The sequence below is a fragment of the Phyllobates terribilis genome, unplaced genomic scaffold (assembly GCF_046119375.1).
Source record: "Phyllobates terribilis strain yellow unplaced genomic scaffold, ASM4611937v1 Scaffold_13__5_contigs__length_258822181, whole genome shotgun sequence".
Taxonomy (NCBI): domain Eukaryota; kingdom Metazoa; phylum Chordata; class Amphibia; order Anura; family Dendrobatidae; genus Phyllobates; species Phyllobates terribilis.
Window position 1 is genome coordinate 132,522,650 of NW_027362773.1, and position 16,137 is coordinate 132,538,786.

Consider the following 16,137-nt stretch of genomic DNA (forward strand, 5'->3'; position numbering starts at 1 on the left):
CGGCCATCTGACTGCACCCTAAGGATGATTTTTCATACGTTCGTCTAAGCCTGGCCTAAGGCTAAATTTTGAGTTCCCTCTGACCGACCCCAGGTCTCTTGACGCAAACCAAAATTCTGATAAGCCCCTACAAAGCTGTTATTTAACCAATGCACTTGATCCGGGCATTGCAGTCTGTGTACGGACCATCAAACACAGATGTCTCATTCGGCCCAGTTGGTCTGAATTGTCAGATCCTAAAATGAAACCTTTCTGTGCCCTGTAATGGATATGTCTGATATCTGTCTGCAGTTTACACACTACCATCATTATGACAAGTTTTTATGAGCGTGAAATCAGTTTTCATGCAGATTGGACAGATCTAAAGCGGATCAATTTGCCATTTACACACCAATTTATATTGACAAAGGCTGGCTGTGTTTGTGCTCTTGGCTAAAAGTTTACACCCGGAAAAGATGCAAGCTTATACTTTAAGGTTATGTGAGCACGATCAGTATTTGCTTGCACAAATTTCTGCAGCGTTTCTGCAAGGTTCTGGACCTCTTGGCATCAAAAATGCTGCGGAAATTCAGTGCGTTTTTATGCGGTTTTATGCATTTTTGATGTGTTTTTGCCTGCAGATTTGTCATGCGTTTTATTCCAATGCATTGTATAGGAAAAACGCAGGCAACTCTGCACAAAGAATGGACATGCTGCTTATTTAAACGCACATGAAATCCTGTCAGGAAAATTCCTGATCATGTGCACAGATCTTCCAAATTCTCATAGAAAATGCTGGGATAAGGTTTGCAATGCGTTTTTGGGGCCAATTCCAGGTGGATTTACCGCATAAAAAACGCACCGTGTGCACATACCCTAAGGTTCCTATAGGTCTCCCTTCACCGACCAGGTGCTAGAAGTGCGTTCTCTTGGCCTCCGTCTGGCTGATGTAAATCTACCTACCACTTAAGTGTATAGGAAAAATCAGAAATCTGTGCTTTCCTATTCAAAGGGTGACCACAAAAAAATACTGTGCTATAGACATTATTTTGCAATGAGTCCTTATGGCAGAAGGATGCCTAAGCATCGATCCATACTGTGGCCACTGTCGGGCATATACTGTATCTCCTGAGTGTATACAGTGGACACTGCCCAGAAATGCTAAGACTTAGGCCACAGCCCCACTATCAGTGTTTGGTCAGTATTTTTTCTCTGTAGTGGGAGCCAAAACCAGGAGTTGGTGATAAATGCAGAATTGGTGACTTGTTTCTATTATAACTTTTCTCTGATTGTTCCTCACCTGGTTTAGGCTCCCACTCCTGAGAAAAAATACTGACCGAATACTGATCAAATACTGATAGTGGGGCCGTGGCCTTAGAGAGAATCTGCCAAGCAAAAGTAGTGTAGGTTTTGGCAATGTAAAATATATTCAAGGATACCTATGATGACATCATCCACTGTGCAATTTTTTTTTTTTTAATTATATGCAAATTAGTTTCTCAAGTGCATTTGTGGGCGTATCAGTGCACTTGCAGTCTGTGGCTCCTCTTTGCTTCTCTCATCCATCTTCGCTCCGGCTTCTTGATTGACAGTGAGGAGTGGCAGTGACATTATGCAGCGAATCCTCGCTCTCCACCATCAGTCAAGAAGTGGAGGGGGGGCAGTGTGGAGGGGAGAAGAGAAGAGAAGCCATAGAGTGCAGGGGTACTACTCATTCCTACCAATGCACCGAACAGCCTAATTTTCATATCAATAAAATCAAAATTCAGTGCAGCAGATGTCGTATTAGGCTTCTTTTATATTCACCGCAATGATTTGTCCTGATGAAGGAGTTTAGAACTTCGAAACGCGCTGACAAATAAACCGCATTCCTGGATACCGCTCTCCTCTTCCATCCTTGACTACTGGCAGCGCAGAATTAACCCTATAATTCCATTTCACTTATTATATGTAGAAGCAAGCATGTACGGTTACCTGCATAATAGAAGCACTGATGGAAATGTAGAGAGTTGCAAAATTTGCAACTGATAATTATAAATCAAAGATTTCATTGCATCCTTACGTATCACCACAGGTATTTTACAATTATAGTGATCGGTAAATATTGCACCTGTAACCTCTTCTTGACATAGGACGTACTGGTACATCTCATGTCGGGTGCAGGTGTATGGAGCGGGCTCAGGAGCTGAGCCCGCACTATGCATTTCGGCATATATCCCCAAAAAATGCAATAAAGAGCGATCAAAACATTGTACTCCAACATGGTACCAATAAAAGCAAACGCTCGCAATTTAAAACACAAGCCCTCCCACAGAAAATTAAAAAAGGGTCTTTTTTTTTTTTTTTTACTTTTGTTGGAATTTTTTTTTACAACTTAAATAACAAAGAAACTTTACAAGTGTGATGTGACCATAATGGCACGGACATGGAGAATCACGTTACCGGGTCATCTCCACCGCACAATGGACGCCCGATAAACACAACCTCCAAGTGACAATAGAGGCGCCACATTTTTATTTCATCATTTCACCTGAAATGCCCCCCCCCCATTTTCCAGTAGATCATATGAAAACATGAATGGAGTTTTTCAAAGCTTCATCTTGTCCTGCCCCCTTCCCCCAAAAAAAAGCCTACGAGGGGGTGCAAAAATGAGAATTTACCCAGTCATGAAGAATAAAGGCCCCTCTGCTCGAGGTCTGTGACCAGTACAGCAGTGGGGCCGGGTTGTGTCTGTAGCTACAACTTACAAGGGATTTAAAGGGGTTGTCCATTTTTGGCGAGTCTAAAAATTGGGTTTTATGACAATTTTTACACCTTTTTGCTTTCCACCTTTGATGTGGTCTGTAGTCATAAATCAGCAGAGACCTCAGAGAAAGAGCTACAAACTGTCTCTTCAGTCTTTTAGACTGTCAGAAGGAGCTTCCCAATGGATTCTTAGTTTAAGGGAGTGTCAGCCCCCAAAAGTGTCAATAAAAATGCATAAATATTCATATAGGGGATGTAACCCCTATAAAAATCATACTAGAGATAGAGAGACTAACTTAATATGTGCAAAAAAAGTCCACTTTTATTTAATATGCAAATGAGGGCTATTTAGCCACGCCCAAAGTGCGGCAGCGCCCTAATTTGCATATTAACTAAACGTAGATGTTTCAGCAACTATTAAGTCAAACTATATATGCCTGGTATGATTTTTCTATAAATGTCCAAAGGTGGACCATCCCTTTAAATGTCAGCCCAGAGACTATTACCAGCGTATGACACCCGCCGTGGACGCCCACACACCCGAGCCTGACTGGAGCCACTGCCAGCGCCGGCAGAATCAGATGCAGATATGTAAATGTTCGATATGCTATTCGTCCAATCAGGTGACGTCCACAACAGAACCACGCCCCCTTCATATAAGCCGAGGAGGCGGAGCTGTGACCGCGCTTCCTGTGCCCTCCCCCCGGCGCGATCTCTGCGGCTCAGTGCGCGGTCCCGTGTCCTGCTCTCATTGCGAGGTGTAGTCGGGGGCGCGCCGGGCCGGAGGAGACGCATCAGTCATAACCCGGTCACTTTACAGCTCGGCGCACCGGCCCGGGGCTCCTCCGCTTCTCGTTGGGTCCGGGCGTTGCCCCCTTCTCTCTGGGGAAGATGCCTGCCGTTTCCAAGGGAGATGGGATGCGGGGCCTGGCCGTGTTTATCTCAGATATCAGGAACTGTGAGTATTCGGCAGAGCTGGGCATATACAGAGGAGACATCATTACATAGCGGGGACCGTTACTGGCACTGATGCCGGCAGGGGGCGCTCTACTTATGGTGCTGTATATACTGCTGGTGCTAGGAATTAGGGGGCAATTACATTGTAATAGCTAGGCCATTGTATCCAGTGTGACCTCCAGAGATGGGCAGGGCTGTGCAGTGTGTGACCCCCCCCCAGAGATGGGCAGGGCTGTGCAGTGTGTGACCCCCCCCCCAGAGATGGGCAGGGCTGTGCAGTGTGTGACCCCCCCAGAGATGGGCAGGGCTGTGCAGTGTGTGACCCCCAGAGATGGGCAGGGCTGTGCAGTGTGTGACCCCCCAGAGATGGGCAGGGCTGTGCAGTGTGTGACCCCCCCAGAGATGGGCAGGGCTGTGCAGTGTGTGACCCCCCCAGAGATGGGCAGGGCTGTGCAGTGTGTGACCCCCCCAGAGATGGGCAGGGCTGTGCAGTGTGTGACCCCCCCAGAGATGGGCAGGGCTGTGCAGTGTGTGACCCCCCCAGAGATGGGCAGGGCTGTGCAGTGTGTGACCCCCCCAGAGATGGGCAGGGCTGTGCAGTGTGTGACCCCCCCAGAGATGGGCAGGGCTGTGCAGTGTGTGACCCCCCAGAGATGGGCAGGGCTGTGCAGTGTGTGACCCCCCCAGAGATGGGCAGGGCTGTGCAGTGTGTGACCCCCCAGAGATGGGCAGGGCTGTGCAGTGTGTGACCCCCCAGAGATGGGCAGGGCTGTGCAGTGTGTGACCCCCCCCCCCCCAGAGATGGGCAGGGCTGTGCAGTGTGTGACCCCCCCCCCCCCCAGAGATGGGCAGGGCTGTGCAGTGTGTGACCCCCCCACCCCCCAGAGATGGGCAGGGCTGTGCAGTGTGTGGCCCCCCCCCCAGAGATGGGCAGGGCTGTGCAGTGTGTGGCCCCCCCCCCAGAGATGGGCAGGGCTGTGCAGTGTGTGGCCCCCCCCCCAGAGATGGGCAGGGCTGTGCAGTGTGTGACCCCCCCCAGAGATGGGCAGGGCTGTGCAGTGTGTGACCCCCCCCAGAGATGGGCAGGGCTGTGCAGTGTGTGACCCCCAGAGAGGGGCAGGGCTGTGCAGTATGACCCCAGAGATGGGCAGTGTGTGACCCCCAGAGAGGTGCAGGGCTGTGCAGTATGACCCCCAGAGATGGGTAGTGTGTGACCCTCAGAGAGGGGGAGGGCTGTGCAGTGTGACCCCCAGAGAGGGGCAGGGCTGTGTGGTGTTTTACCCCCCCCCCCCCCGGAGAGGGGGCAGGGCTGTGCGCTGTGTGACCCAGCCCTGTGTTATGGGGGAATGCAGGTGCCATAATGCAATATTTCTGTAGGTGGTCTGCACTGGGGAGCTCTGTGTCCAGGAGCTAAAACTGATCATTACCTTTTATTTTCTGATCTATTCGTTGATGCTGCTTTTATTTGCATGGCGTTCTCTGTAGGCACAGACATTGTACGTGATGTATTGGTACAAGACAAGATTTTCTACATTCAGGATGATTTTTCTCATCATTAATGTCTGATCGCCCTCACCGTATCCACCGCCAGATATATAGATACATACAGATAGATATGTATGTGTATGTACAGTACAGACCAAAAGTTTGGACACACCTTCTCATTTAAAGATTTTCTGTATTTTCATGACCTGAAATGGTCATCCAACAATCTTGAAGGAGTTCCCAGAGATGCTTAGCACTTGTTGGCCCTTTTGCCTTCACTATGCGGTCCAGCTCACCCCAAACCATCTCGATTCGGTTCAGGTCTGGTTACTGTGGAGGCCAGGTCATCTGGCGTAGCACCCCATCACTCTCCTTCGTCAAATAACCCTTACACAGCCTAGAGGTGTGTTTGGGGTCATTGTCCTGTTGAAAAATAAATGATGGTCCAACTAAACGCTAACCGGATGGAATAGCATGCCGCTGCAAGATGCTGTGGTAGCCATGCTGGTTCAGTATGCCTTCAATTTTGTTTAAATCCCCAACAGTGTCACCAGCAAAGCACCCCCACACCATCACACCTCCTCCTCCATGCTTCACGGTGGGAACCAGGCATGTAGAGTCCATCCGTTCACCTTTTCTGCGTCGCACAAAGACACGGTGGTTGGAACCAAAGATCTCAAATTTGGACTCATCAGACCAAAGCACAGATTTCCACTGGTCTAATGTCCATTCCTTGTGTTCTTTACCCCAAACAAGTCTCTTCTGCTTGTTGCCTGTCCTTAGCAGTGGTTTCCTAGCAGCTATTTTACCATGAAGGCCTGCTGCACAAAGTCTCCTCTTAACAGTTGTTGAAGAGATGTGTCTGCTGCTAGAACTCTGTGTGGCATTGACCTGGTCTCTAATCTGAGCTGCTGTTAACCTGCGAATTCTGAGGCTGGTGACTCGGATAAACTTATCCTCAGAAGCAGAGGTGACTCTTGGTCTTCCTTTCCTGGGGCGGTCCTCATGTGAGACAGTTTCTTTGTAGCTCTTGATGGTTTTTGCAACTACACTTGGGGACACTTTCAAAGTTTGGCCAATTTTTCGCACTGACTGACCTTCATTTCTTAAAGTAATGATGGCCACTCGTTTTTCTTTACTTAGCTGCTTTTTTCTTGCCATAATACAAATTCTAACAGTCTATTCAGTAGGACTATCAGCTGTGTATCCACCAGACTTCTGCACAGCACAACTGATGGTCCCAACCCCATTTATAAGGCAAGAAATCCCACTTATTAAACCTGACAGGGCACACCTGTGAAGTGAAAACCATTTCCGGTGACTACCTCTTGAAGCTCATCAAGAGAATGCCAAGAGTGTGCAAAGCAGTCATCAAAGCAAAAGGTGGCTACTTTGAAGAACCTAGAATATAAGACATATTTTCAGTTGTTTCACACTTTTTTGTTAAGTATATAATTCCACATGTGTTAATTCATAGTTTTGATGCCTTCAGTGTGAATGTACAATTTTCATAGTCATGAAAATACAGAAAAATCTTTAAATGAGGTGTGTCCAAACTTTTGGTCTGTACTGTATGTCAGTGTGTGATGTGCAGGCCGTGATAGTGAATAACACAGCAATGTACAGGAATCAATAGTGGATGATCCCAACACCCATAAATCATGGATCACATCCTGACCAGCGCTGTATTTATACTCCGCCTCATGTGCTTCAGCCATATATCACTGGTATCTGTCACTGGCGATACTCCACAGTGGTGGGCGATACAGCACAGTGGTGGGCATTCCTCTTACCTGATCTCTTGACTGGCCGACCTGCATACTGATATGATATGGAGAAAAGTATTGAGACTTATCTTAATCACTGAATTCTAGTTTTTGATTCAATCTCGCCCTTTCTCTCCCCAGTATATAATGTCCAGCCCATTGTCCTTGGTGTACATCATCGGGCCCCCTGCCATGCCGTCTGCCATTACTAACATGTGACATAACGGCTGGTGGTGCAGAGCTCACTGATACCAGCGCGGTCCTGTAATAGGAGCCACCGGGGTAACAAGTCCGTTCATGACTTTTCTTACCTAATAAATATTTCCCCATTCCCTGTGAGCAATATTATTGAGAAGAGGAAGGAACTATGCCACGAAGTGGAGACCCCGTAACGTTACAGAGCGGGGTCACTGAGTGCTGAGAAGCATAAAAGTTGGAAACTTTTGCAGAACTTTTCTACAGTTTAGTGGAGGAGGGATAATATGAGCTTGTTTTTCACGCTTCGGCCCTTTAGTTTCAGTGAAGGGAAATCTTGATACTTTGGCAGAAGACATTTTGGTCAATTTTAGCTTTCATCTTGGTGAGAACTTTTCAGGTAGAATCTTTTTTGTTCCAGCGAGACTGTGCCCAGTTCACAAAGCAAGGTCCATAAAGTCATAATTGGGGGAGTTTCGTGTAGAAGATCTTGACAGGCTGCACAGAGCCCGGACCTCATCCCCCCATCACACATCTTAGGGATGAACTGGAATGAAGATTAAAAGCCAAGTGTTCCCATCCATCGTCCATATCTGACTTTACTGGATGAATGGGAAAAAAATCCTACAGACCCCTCCAAAGTCTTGTAGAAAGCCTTCCGAGAGAAGAGGAAGCTGTTATAGCTGCAAAGTATAGTGGGTGTCTATGGATTTAGATTAACTTGTTGTACAGTGGCATGTAAAAGTTTGGGCACCCCTGGTTAAAATTACTGTTATTGTGAACAGTTAAGCAAGTTGACGATGAAATGATCTCAACTTTTTAGGCAAAAATTAATTTTTTTTACATTTTAAAAATTCCAAAAAAGAAAATGGGTCGATGCAAACATTTGGGCACCCTTGGAGATTTGTGTGATCAGATAACTTTGACCAAGGTTTCAGACCTTAATTAGCCTGTTAGGGTTATGGCTTGTTCACTATCATTGTTAGGAAAGGCCAGGTGATGAAAATTTCCCAGCTTTATATAAACCCAGCCTCCTCTAACCTTGTGCCAAAAAAACAGCAGCCAATGGTTCTTCTAAGCAGCTGCCTAGCACTCTGAAAATGAAAATCGTAGAGGCCAACAAAGCAGGAGAAGGCTATAAGAAGATAGCAAAGTGTTTTCAAGTTGCTTTTTCCTCAGTTTGAAATGTAATTAAGAAATGACAGTTACCAGGAACAGTGGAGGTCAAGATAAGGTCTGAAAGACCAAGCAAAATTTCAGTGAGATCTGCTCGTAGGATTGCTATAGAGGCAAATGAGAACCCCCGCTTGAGGGCAAAAGACCTTCAGAAAGATTTAGCAGACTCTGGAGTTGTTGTACATTGTTCTACTGTTCAGAGACACCTGTACAAACATGGCTTTCATGGAAGAGTCATCAGAAGAAAACCTCTGCTGCATCCTCACCATAAAATTCAGGGTCAGGCCACAATGAGCAAAGGTGTGTGGAGAAAAAAGGGCACAGAATTTCAGGAAAAGAACATCTCGCCAACCACTAAGCATGGGGGTGGATTAATCACGCTTTGGGGTTGTGTTGCCGCCAATGGCACAGGGAACATTTCACGGGTAGAGGGAAGAATGGATTCAAAGAAATTTCAACAAATTCTTGATGCAAACATAACACCCTCTATAAAAAAAGCTTTAGTTGAAAAGAGGATGGCTTCTACAAATGGATAATGATTAGTGTTGAGCGACTATGTTCTATTAACCCTTTCGCCGAGTATGCTCGGGCCGAGCTCCAAGTATTTACAGCTGCTCGGTGACATGGTTGAATCGCTTCAGTGTGCATGATTTGCGACTGTTTGACAGCTTTATTACATGTGAGGAATGTCTATTTCTTACACATTCCTCACATGTAATAAAGCTGTCTAACAGTTGCAAATCATGCACACGGGAGGGATTCAAGCATATCACTGAGCAGCTATAAATACTCGGAGCTCGGCCCGAGCATACTCGGACAGAACATACTCGCTCAACACTAATAATGATCCTAAACACACGTCGTCATCTACAATAGACTACCTCAAAAGGCGCAAGCTGAAGGTTTTACAATGGCCCTCACAGGCCCCTGATCTGAACATCATTGAAAATCTGTGGCTAGACCTCAAAATAGCAGTGCATGCAAGACGACCCAGGAATCTCACAGAACTGGAAGCCTTTTTCCAAAGAAGAATGGATGAAAATCCCTCAAACAAGAATTGAAAGACTCCTTGCTGGCTACAAAAAGCCTTTACGAGCTGTGGTACCAGGTACTAACCATGTAGGGTTCCCAAACTTTTGCATTGCCCCATTTTCCTTTTAAAATGTAAAAAAATGATATATATAATTTGCCTAAAATACAAAGGAAATGTGTCATCTTTGACTTTAGGCCTTTTAGAGATCATTTCATCTTCAACTTGCTTAACTGTTCACAATAACAGTAATTTTGACCAGATTTGCCTAAACTTTTACATGCCATTGTAGGTATCCCAATACTTTTATCCATATAGTGCATGTGGATGCCGCACCACTGAGAATTATCTTCTGAGGGTCCTAGCCCTACTTGAAAAAACACTAGCAGAGCATAACCCCAGCCCACTTGGTGGTGATACATGTTAATGGGGCAGGGAGGGCTTTTAACAGTAGTAGCAGGAAAATAGAGCATAGTTGTAAAGGTGAGTTTATAGTAAAGTTTATTATTGTTCAGTTTTTAGCATCTTTATGCACATGACCTTTGGCTATAAAGAGGAGAGAATATCTCTTGATATTTGCTTTGCTTATATAAATCCAGAAAACCACTTTGATGATCCACACAGAAACCTTGTGTTATATAGCTGGCTGGTACTTGCCAAGCGGCTATTCATCTTAAATCAGATAAAGGGTGGATAGTGGTGAGAGCTTTTTCTTACCTCAGCGTCCCTGGTATCTCCAGTATTAGATCAGATAGACAGGGTGAACAGCAGTGTGAGCAGCCGCTTCTTACCTCAACATCCCTGATATCTCCAGCATTAGATCAGATAGACAGGGTGGACAGCAGTGTGAGCAGCCTCTTCTTACCTCATCATCCCTGATATCTCCAGTATTAGATCAGATAGACAGGGTGGACAGCAGTGTTTCTTGCTTTCCCTTTCCTTTCTTCCATTCTAAGCTATAATTTAAATTTTAGAATGCACCAAACACCCCAAGTAAAAATTAAAAGGGTTGTCCATGGCTGGCGCTCAAGTCTGCAGTCATTATGTGACTGCAGACTTGTGAATCCTCACAGCCCCCTGTGTCAGTATTTGCATATTTCCCTGCCTCGCTCAGTTCACTTGCATTGAGCGAGGCCATGAACGTGTAGTTATTACTTGACAGCATATATTCAAATCGCATACTTGTGGTCATACGCTCGCCGTTCCCGGCGCCAGAGAATTCTGACACAGGGCGCTGTGAGGATTCCTAAGTCAGCATTCACATAGTGACTGCAGACTTGAGTGCGCCAACCATGGACAACCCCTTCTTTAATTTTTACTCGGGGTGTTTGGTGCGTACTAATGTGGAAACCTGTATAGAAAGGTTTAGGAGAAACTCAAAAGGTTTCACACGTTTGCCAGTTTTCATCAAATCAGGGAGTCGATCGATCAGAGGCAAGGGCACACAACCAATGTCTGTCTGTGCACCAGGCTTGTCTGACTCTCAGATGCCCAGTCACAAGTCTTTATTACAACCACAGAGATAAGGAAAAGGGAATTGCTTTATATTACCTAAGGAAGAAGATATTTTAGTTGGTGATAGCAAAGTCCTAAATCATGGAAACTGTTGAATTCCTTGAAAACTGGTTCTACCCAGCTTTCTATGGCTTCTGTAGCCAAAAACGCTTAACATAAAGACACTTCTATATCAGAGACAACGCCCTGTGTTATTGCTTTTATGAATACCACTTATAAACAGGGCAGTGGAGTCGGTATAAAATGGCCCTACTCCGACTCCTAAAATTGGGTACAGTAATTTAGTGCAGTTTGTAGGGAATATTTTTTCATAAGAATTTTGGGAAAGTTATGAAATGTCCTATTCCTGATCTAAGGGTCTAGAGACAAGGCTGAGATGAATCTGTGCTACAGTAAATTTATCACTTAACCCTGAGCCATGGATGTCGGTGTCATGGAAATTGAAGAGTCGGAGGTTTGGCTTACAGACTCCACAGCCCTGTTTATAAAGCTAAAGCTAAAATACAAAATTATCAAAGATTATATATATAGATAGATAGATAGATAGATAGATAGATGTAGATTTAATTGTCTGCGTAATAATCAAAGTAAAGTATAAATATTTACCATAATATTAAATATAAATTAAAGGTTGGAATGGAAGGAAGGAAAATCACAAACCTCAGCAGATCAGCTCTGCATAGGAGGACTACAAATTTGGTAAAAAAAAGGACCAATTTTCATGGTGTTTTGGATCTTTGATTTTCATGGACACATAACGGCCAATTTATCACGGCTTTGACACCTGAAAACTGGCATAAAATGCTTTGAAAAGTTTTGCAACTCTCGAAGTTTTCATGATAGTTTGAAGTAGTGTTTCCAAAATGGTCAAAACTGGGGAGGAGCCGGGACATGGCTATGCCTGCTTGTCAAATTCAGTAAGTTTCTTATGCCAGAAATGCTACTCCAGTCTCTGACTTGAGAAGCAATGAATTCGGGGCATCGTAATCCAGTGAGCCCTTCATTAAAACTTGTGTGCCCAACTCCAACCATATCGAATTGGCCTCATGGATTTGAATGGGTGTTTTTGTTCTGTGACTCCCATCAAAAACGGATGTTTCCATGATCAATTTTTTTTTTTTTGTGGGGACAAATGTTCTGCAAAAAATAAAAACATGTAAACGGCACCATAGACTATAACTGGTGCATATTTCAAAAGTGAAAAATACAGGACATGTATGTGAAAACTGGACGTCTAACAAAAGTTGCTCAGTTTTAGGCAAGGTGCGTTTTTGCGTCGATATCACTGGCCAAAGTTTCACATGATCCCCAAGTCGGCGTAATAGGGACTTGTGATACTTAGAGCCGAGATCTTCAAACATGAGCTATGGATCTGTAAAGCTGCATTCACACACAACTGACGTGCTCGCAGGCAAAAACCACAGTTTCACCCTCATGGCCGTTGCGATCAGCCATGCAGGTCTACTGATGAAACGACTATTTTCCAGGGAAATTAAGTTATCCTTGACGAGGAGTTCAAGGACAGCAGCACGTTCATTGCATGTGAACTCCGCTTAAAGTTTTGAATGCGTAAGCAAAAAGCGATCCATAACTGCATATAAATATTTTTATAATTTAGTTTTCTATGCGTTTTGCTGTAGAAACGTAACCATTTCACCACCCCATACAAGTAAGCCCTTAGGCTGTGTTCACACTTCAGTACTTTCAGCTGCAGTCATTTACAAACCATGCTGCTCTGTATGTTAGCATGTTTTTCAGCTGTACCGCAGCAGAGTTGTGCCTGTGAGGAGGCCACGTGAACACCGCTTTGGAGCCATCAGCTAAACACCTAATGGGGAAGTTCTGACTTTCGCCCAGTAAAAGGGGTTGTTTCATTGCATGCATCTTTAGCCCTACCTCTTTGTCGCTGCTCCGGTGTTTGCTACCTCTTTGTCGCTGCTCCGGTGTTTGGCTGCAGCCAATCACAGAGCTCAGTGGCTCCGATGTAGACAGAATGAGCTCAGTGATTGGCTGACAGCATGATGACATGATGAGGCGGCACTGAACCTGGAATGGGTAAATAAAGCCCGGTGTATTTAAACATCCCTTAGCCTATGGGCTAAAAATAGTTGAAACTGGACAACCCCTTTTTAAAGCGAATTTGTCACCAGGTTTTGCCATCTAATCTGAGAGCAGCTTAATGTAGAGACAGAGTCCCTGATTCCAGTGACGTGTCACTTACTGGGCTGCTTGCTGTAGTTTTCATAAAATCACTGACTTATCACTAGGAGATCATCACTAGAGGACTAGTAAACCTGCTGCCATGTAGTCCTTCATATTCCTGAGCTCTGTATAACCCCGCCCCCACCACTGATTGTCAGCTTTCTGCCTATGCACAGCGTACATAGAAAGCTGCCAGTCAATGGTGGGGGCTGGGCTATACACAGCTCAGCATTTAGAGAGCTTCTGGATCCACAGAAGACAAAAACTTTTTTTAATCAAGACTGCAGCAACCAGCAAAGTAAGTGATAGTTCGCTGGAATCAGGTTCTCTGCCCCATACATCATGCTGCTTTATTGGGTTAGCAAAAACAAGCTGACACTCCCTTTAATTCTTTGAGGGAAAACTTCTGCAAAACATTCACAGATCAATCATTTCCTGAAAGCCACACGAACATATTTTTCACTGCACTTTGTGAATAGGATCCTATTCAGTACAGTCTAATCTGAGTTTGGTACAGTGTCGACTAATCATGACCCCAGATTTTGGTGGTTCACTTACTTATGAGGTGTCTCCACACCCCCCCCCCCCCTCCACCTGTTGTAGGAGCAGAGTGTATAACATAATGCTGGAGTAACAAGACCTTTCTGTTCTATTAAATATTCTGACTGGTGAAGCATGTTGTAATCCCAGATTAGACAACCTAAACCTCCGCACATTATGGCCGGGCTGACCTGACGCCTGTCTGTGTGAGAAGCAGGCTTAAGAACCCTACGGCCTGTAACACCCCGGCAGTCCTCCAGGCCAGAGCTCGACCTTCCGGAGCTTTGTCTTCCCTTTCTTTCCCGTGTATGTCCTAATATTAGAGGAGATCTAACTTTCCATTAGTACTGTGTGATTCCATCATTACATGGCCTCTCCGTGTGTATGGAGTGTGCGGCTGCATGGTGCCTCCAATGCTGCAGGTGGAGGGGGTAGCTTTGCCTCTGCAGCACAGGAAGAGCGCAGGAGCCAGAGTGTCGCTTGCAAGTGCACGCTCCTTGCCTTGGAAACCATCCACTTCTGAAGTGGCCAATAACCCTGGCAACAGGCTGTAAACTATTGGATTAAAATGTTTTGGGGCACAGAGAGGATTTTTAATAAGAGGTAAATTGCAAAGTAAAATCTAAAGAGATGAACTGCATTATAACTTGGTGTGCATGCAGCGTGTAAGTGCATGTTTACACTGGCCACTAAACAAAGACCCAAGACAAAAAATAATAAGCAAATACCCTGCAGTAAATAAATAAACCGCAATAGTGCATGAAAATAACACAGGGTGCTTGGTTAACACGATCAAAAAAATGTAAAAGCCATCCCACCGCGTCCGGTGACCGCATTCCGGACGGTCCTAACTAGTGATAAGTGAGTATGTTTTGTTAACCCTTTCGTCGAGTATGCTCGGGCGAGCACCGAGTAGTTACAGCTGCTCGGTGATATGTTTGAATCACTCCCGTGTGCATGATTTGAGACGGTTTGACAGCTTTAATACATGTGAGGAATGTCTGCTTCTTACACATTCCTCACATGTATTAAAGCTGTCAAACAGTCGCAAATCATGCACACGGGAGTGATTCAAACACATCACCGAGCAGCTGTAACTACTCGGTGCTCGCCCGAGCATACTCGGCGAAAGGGTTAACAAAACATACTCGCTCATCACTAGTCCTAACCTCTAATATTAAAACCTTACCATTTTGTCAAGTGACATACATGTGGATAAGTGCTGAGAATGACTGAGACCTGTCTAATCGACACCCAGTCATAGGGAAGTACATCAATATAATTTCCAGCTCAAAAAAAAGACAGGTCGCACCTTTTATATGCACTGAATGCAAACAAGCAGAAAACTTAGAGACGAACTGGAATATAAGTTGGTGTGCATGCAGCATGCAAGCGCGTTTTCACACTGGCCACTTTACCGTTGCATGAGTAGGGCCTTTTTTTTTGAGATGTACAATATATTCATGTGGGTCCCCATGACTGGGTGTCCACTAGCAGAGTTTGTCCTTCTCTACCCTTTTCCACACGGATGTCACTTGACATATGGTAAGGTTTTAATATTAGAGGTTTGGACTGTCCTGAATAGGGTCACCGTGACGTGGTGGGATGGCTTTTACATTTTTTTTTAATCAAAATTATGTTAACTAAGCACCCTATATTAATTTCATGCACTATTGCTATTTATTGCAGGGTATTTGCTTATTATGTTTGTAAATTGCAATGTAGTTTTTGACAAGCACTTTGCAGTTTTACCAGTTTAAGAAGAGGCCACCGCTTTAAATTAATGAACAAAAACCGCTGTATATCACCGCATAAAACGTGTGGCACATAGAGGTACAGTGTGGACCTATAGTATGTCATCCCTGTGTTACATAGATCTATAATGCAGCCGTGTGCTTATCACTGAGGCCATGTTCCCTAGTAGCATAAAAGCGGCGTTTTTTCCCCCCACTTCTTTTGTGTGCATAAATTCCCTGCTTTAAACGGTGCAAGCAAAGTGGATGGGATTTCATGTGAACTCCCACCCACAGTGATTTTAAAGATGCTGTCAAACTTTTTTTTGCATAGTTTTTTTTATTTTATTTGTTTCTATGGGTAGCCTGAAAAATTACATATGAATACAATTGTTACTAAAGCTTTCTAAGAGTGGTGCTGTCTAATCTAAGTTTCCTGCTCCCTAGTATTATACTTACCAGCCACCGTCCTCATCTTCTATCGGTGCCACTCAGGTCGGTCTCCAGTTTGTGACCTGCCGGATCGCTGCTGTCTTTGTTTGGACAATCCTCAAGTCACAACTCAATGCAAGTCTAATAGAGCTAGACCGAGGCTTTCATAGACTTGCATTGATTGAGAGTTTGTGACTAAGATGAACAAACCAACGTTTAAAAGTTGGGGGGTTGCACTGGACAGTTAGTGTCCGGTGCTAAATGCCAAACACTGACTTCTCCAGGAAGTCTGTTGCAATGTTGGAGTTTCGAGAGAGAGAGCATTTTCCTAGCTGAAAAGTTTGTCAATGGGGTTTGGGTTCACGTTCTGGTACGCCAACCG

General features: G+C 44.9%; 1 protein-coding gene across 4 annotated transcripts in view; it reads left to right on the forward strand.

Moving 5' to 3' along the window:
* The first annotated feature begins 3,391 nt into the window (after positions 1 to 3,391).
* Positions 3,392 to 16,137, forward strand: part of AP2A2 (adaptor related protein complex 2 subunit alpha 2) — a 74,592-nt gene continuing 61,846 nt past the window's right edge. For 3 of the 4 annotated variants that reach the window (XM_073658698.1, XM_073658699.1, XM_073658700.1), the window contains exon 1: positions 3,392 to 3,682. In XM_073658698.1, the coding sequence (XP_073514799.1) occupies positions 3,616 to 3,682 (67 nt within the window). In that variant the 5' untranslated portion in view covers positions 3,392 to 3,615. The remainder of the gene's footprint in view (positions 3,683 to 16,137) is intronic. The other variant, XM_073658701.1, reaches the window with a different exon arrangement.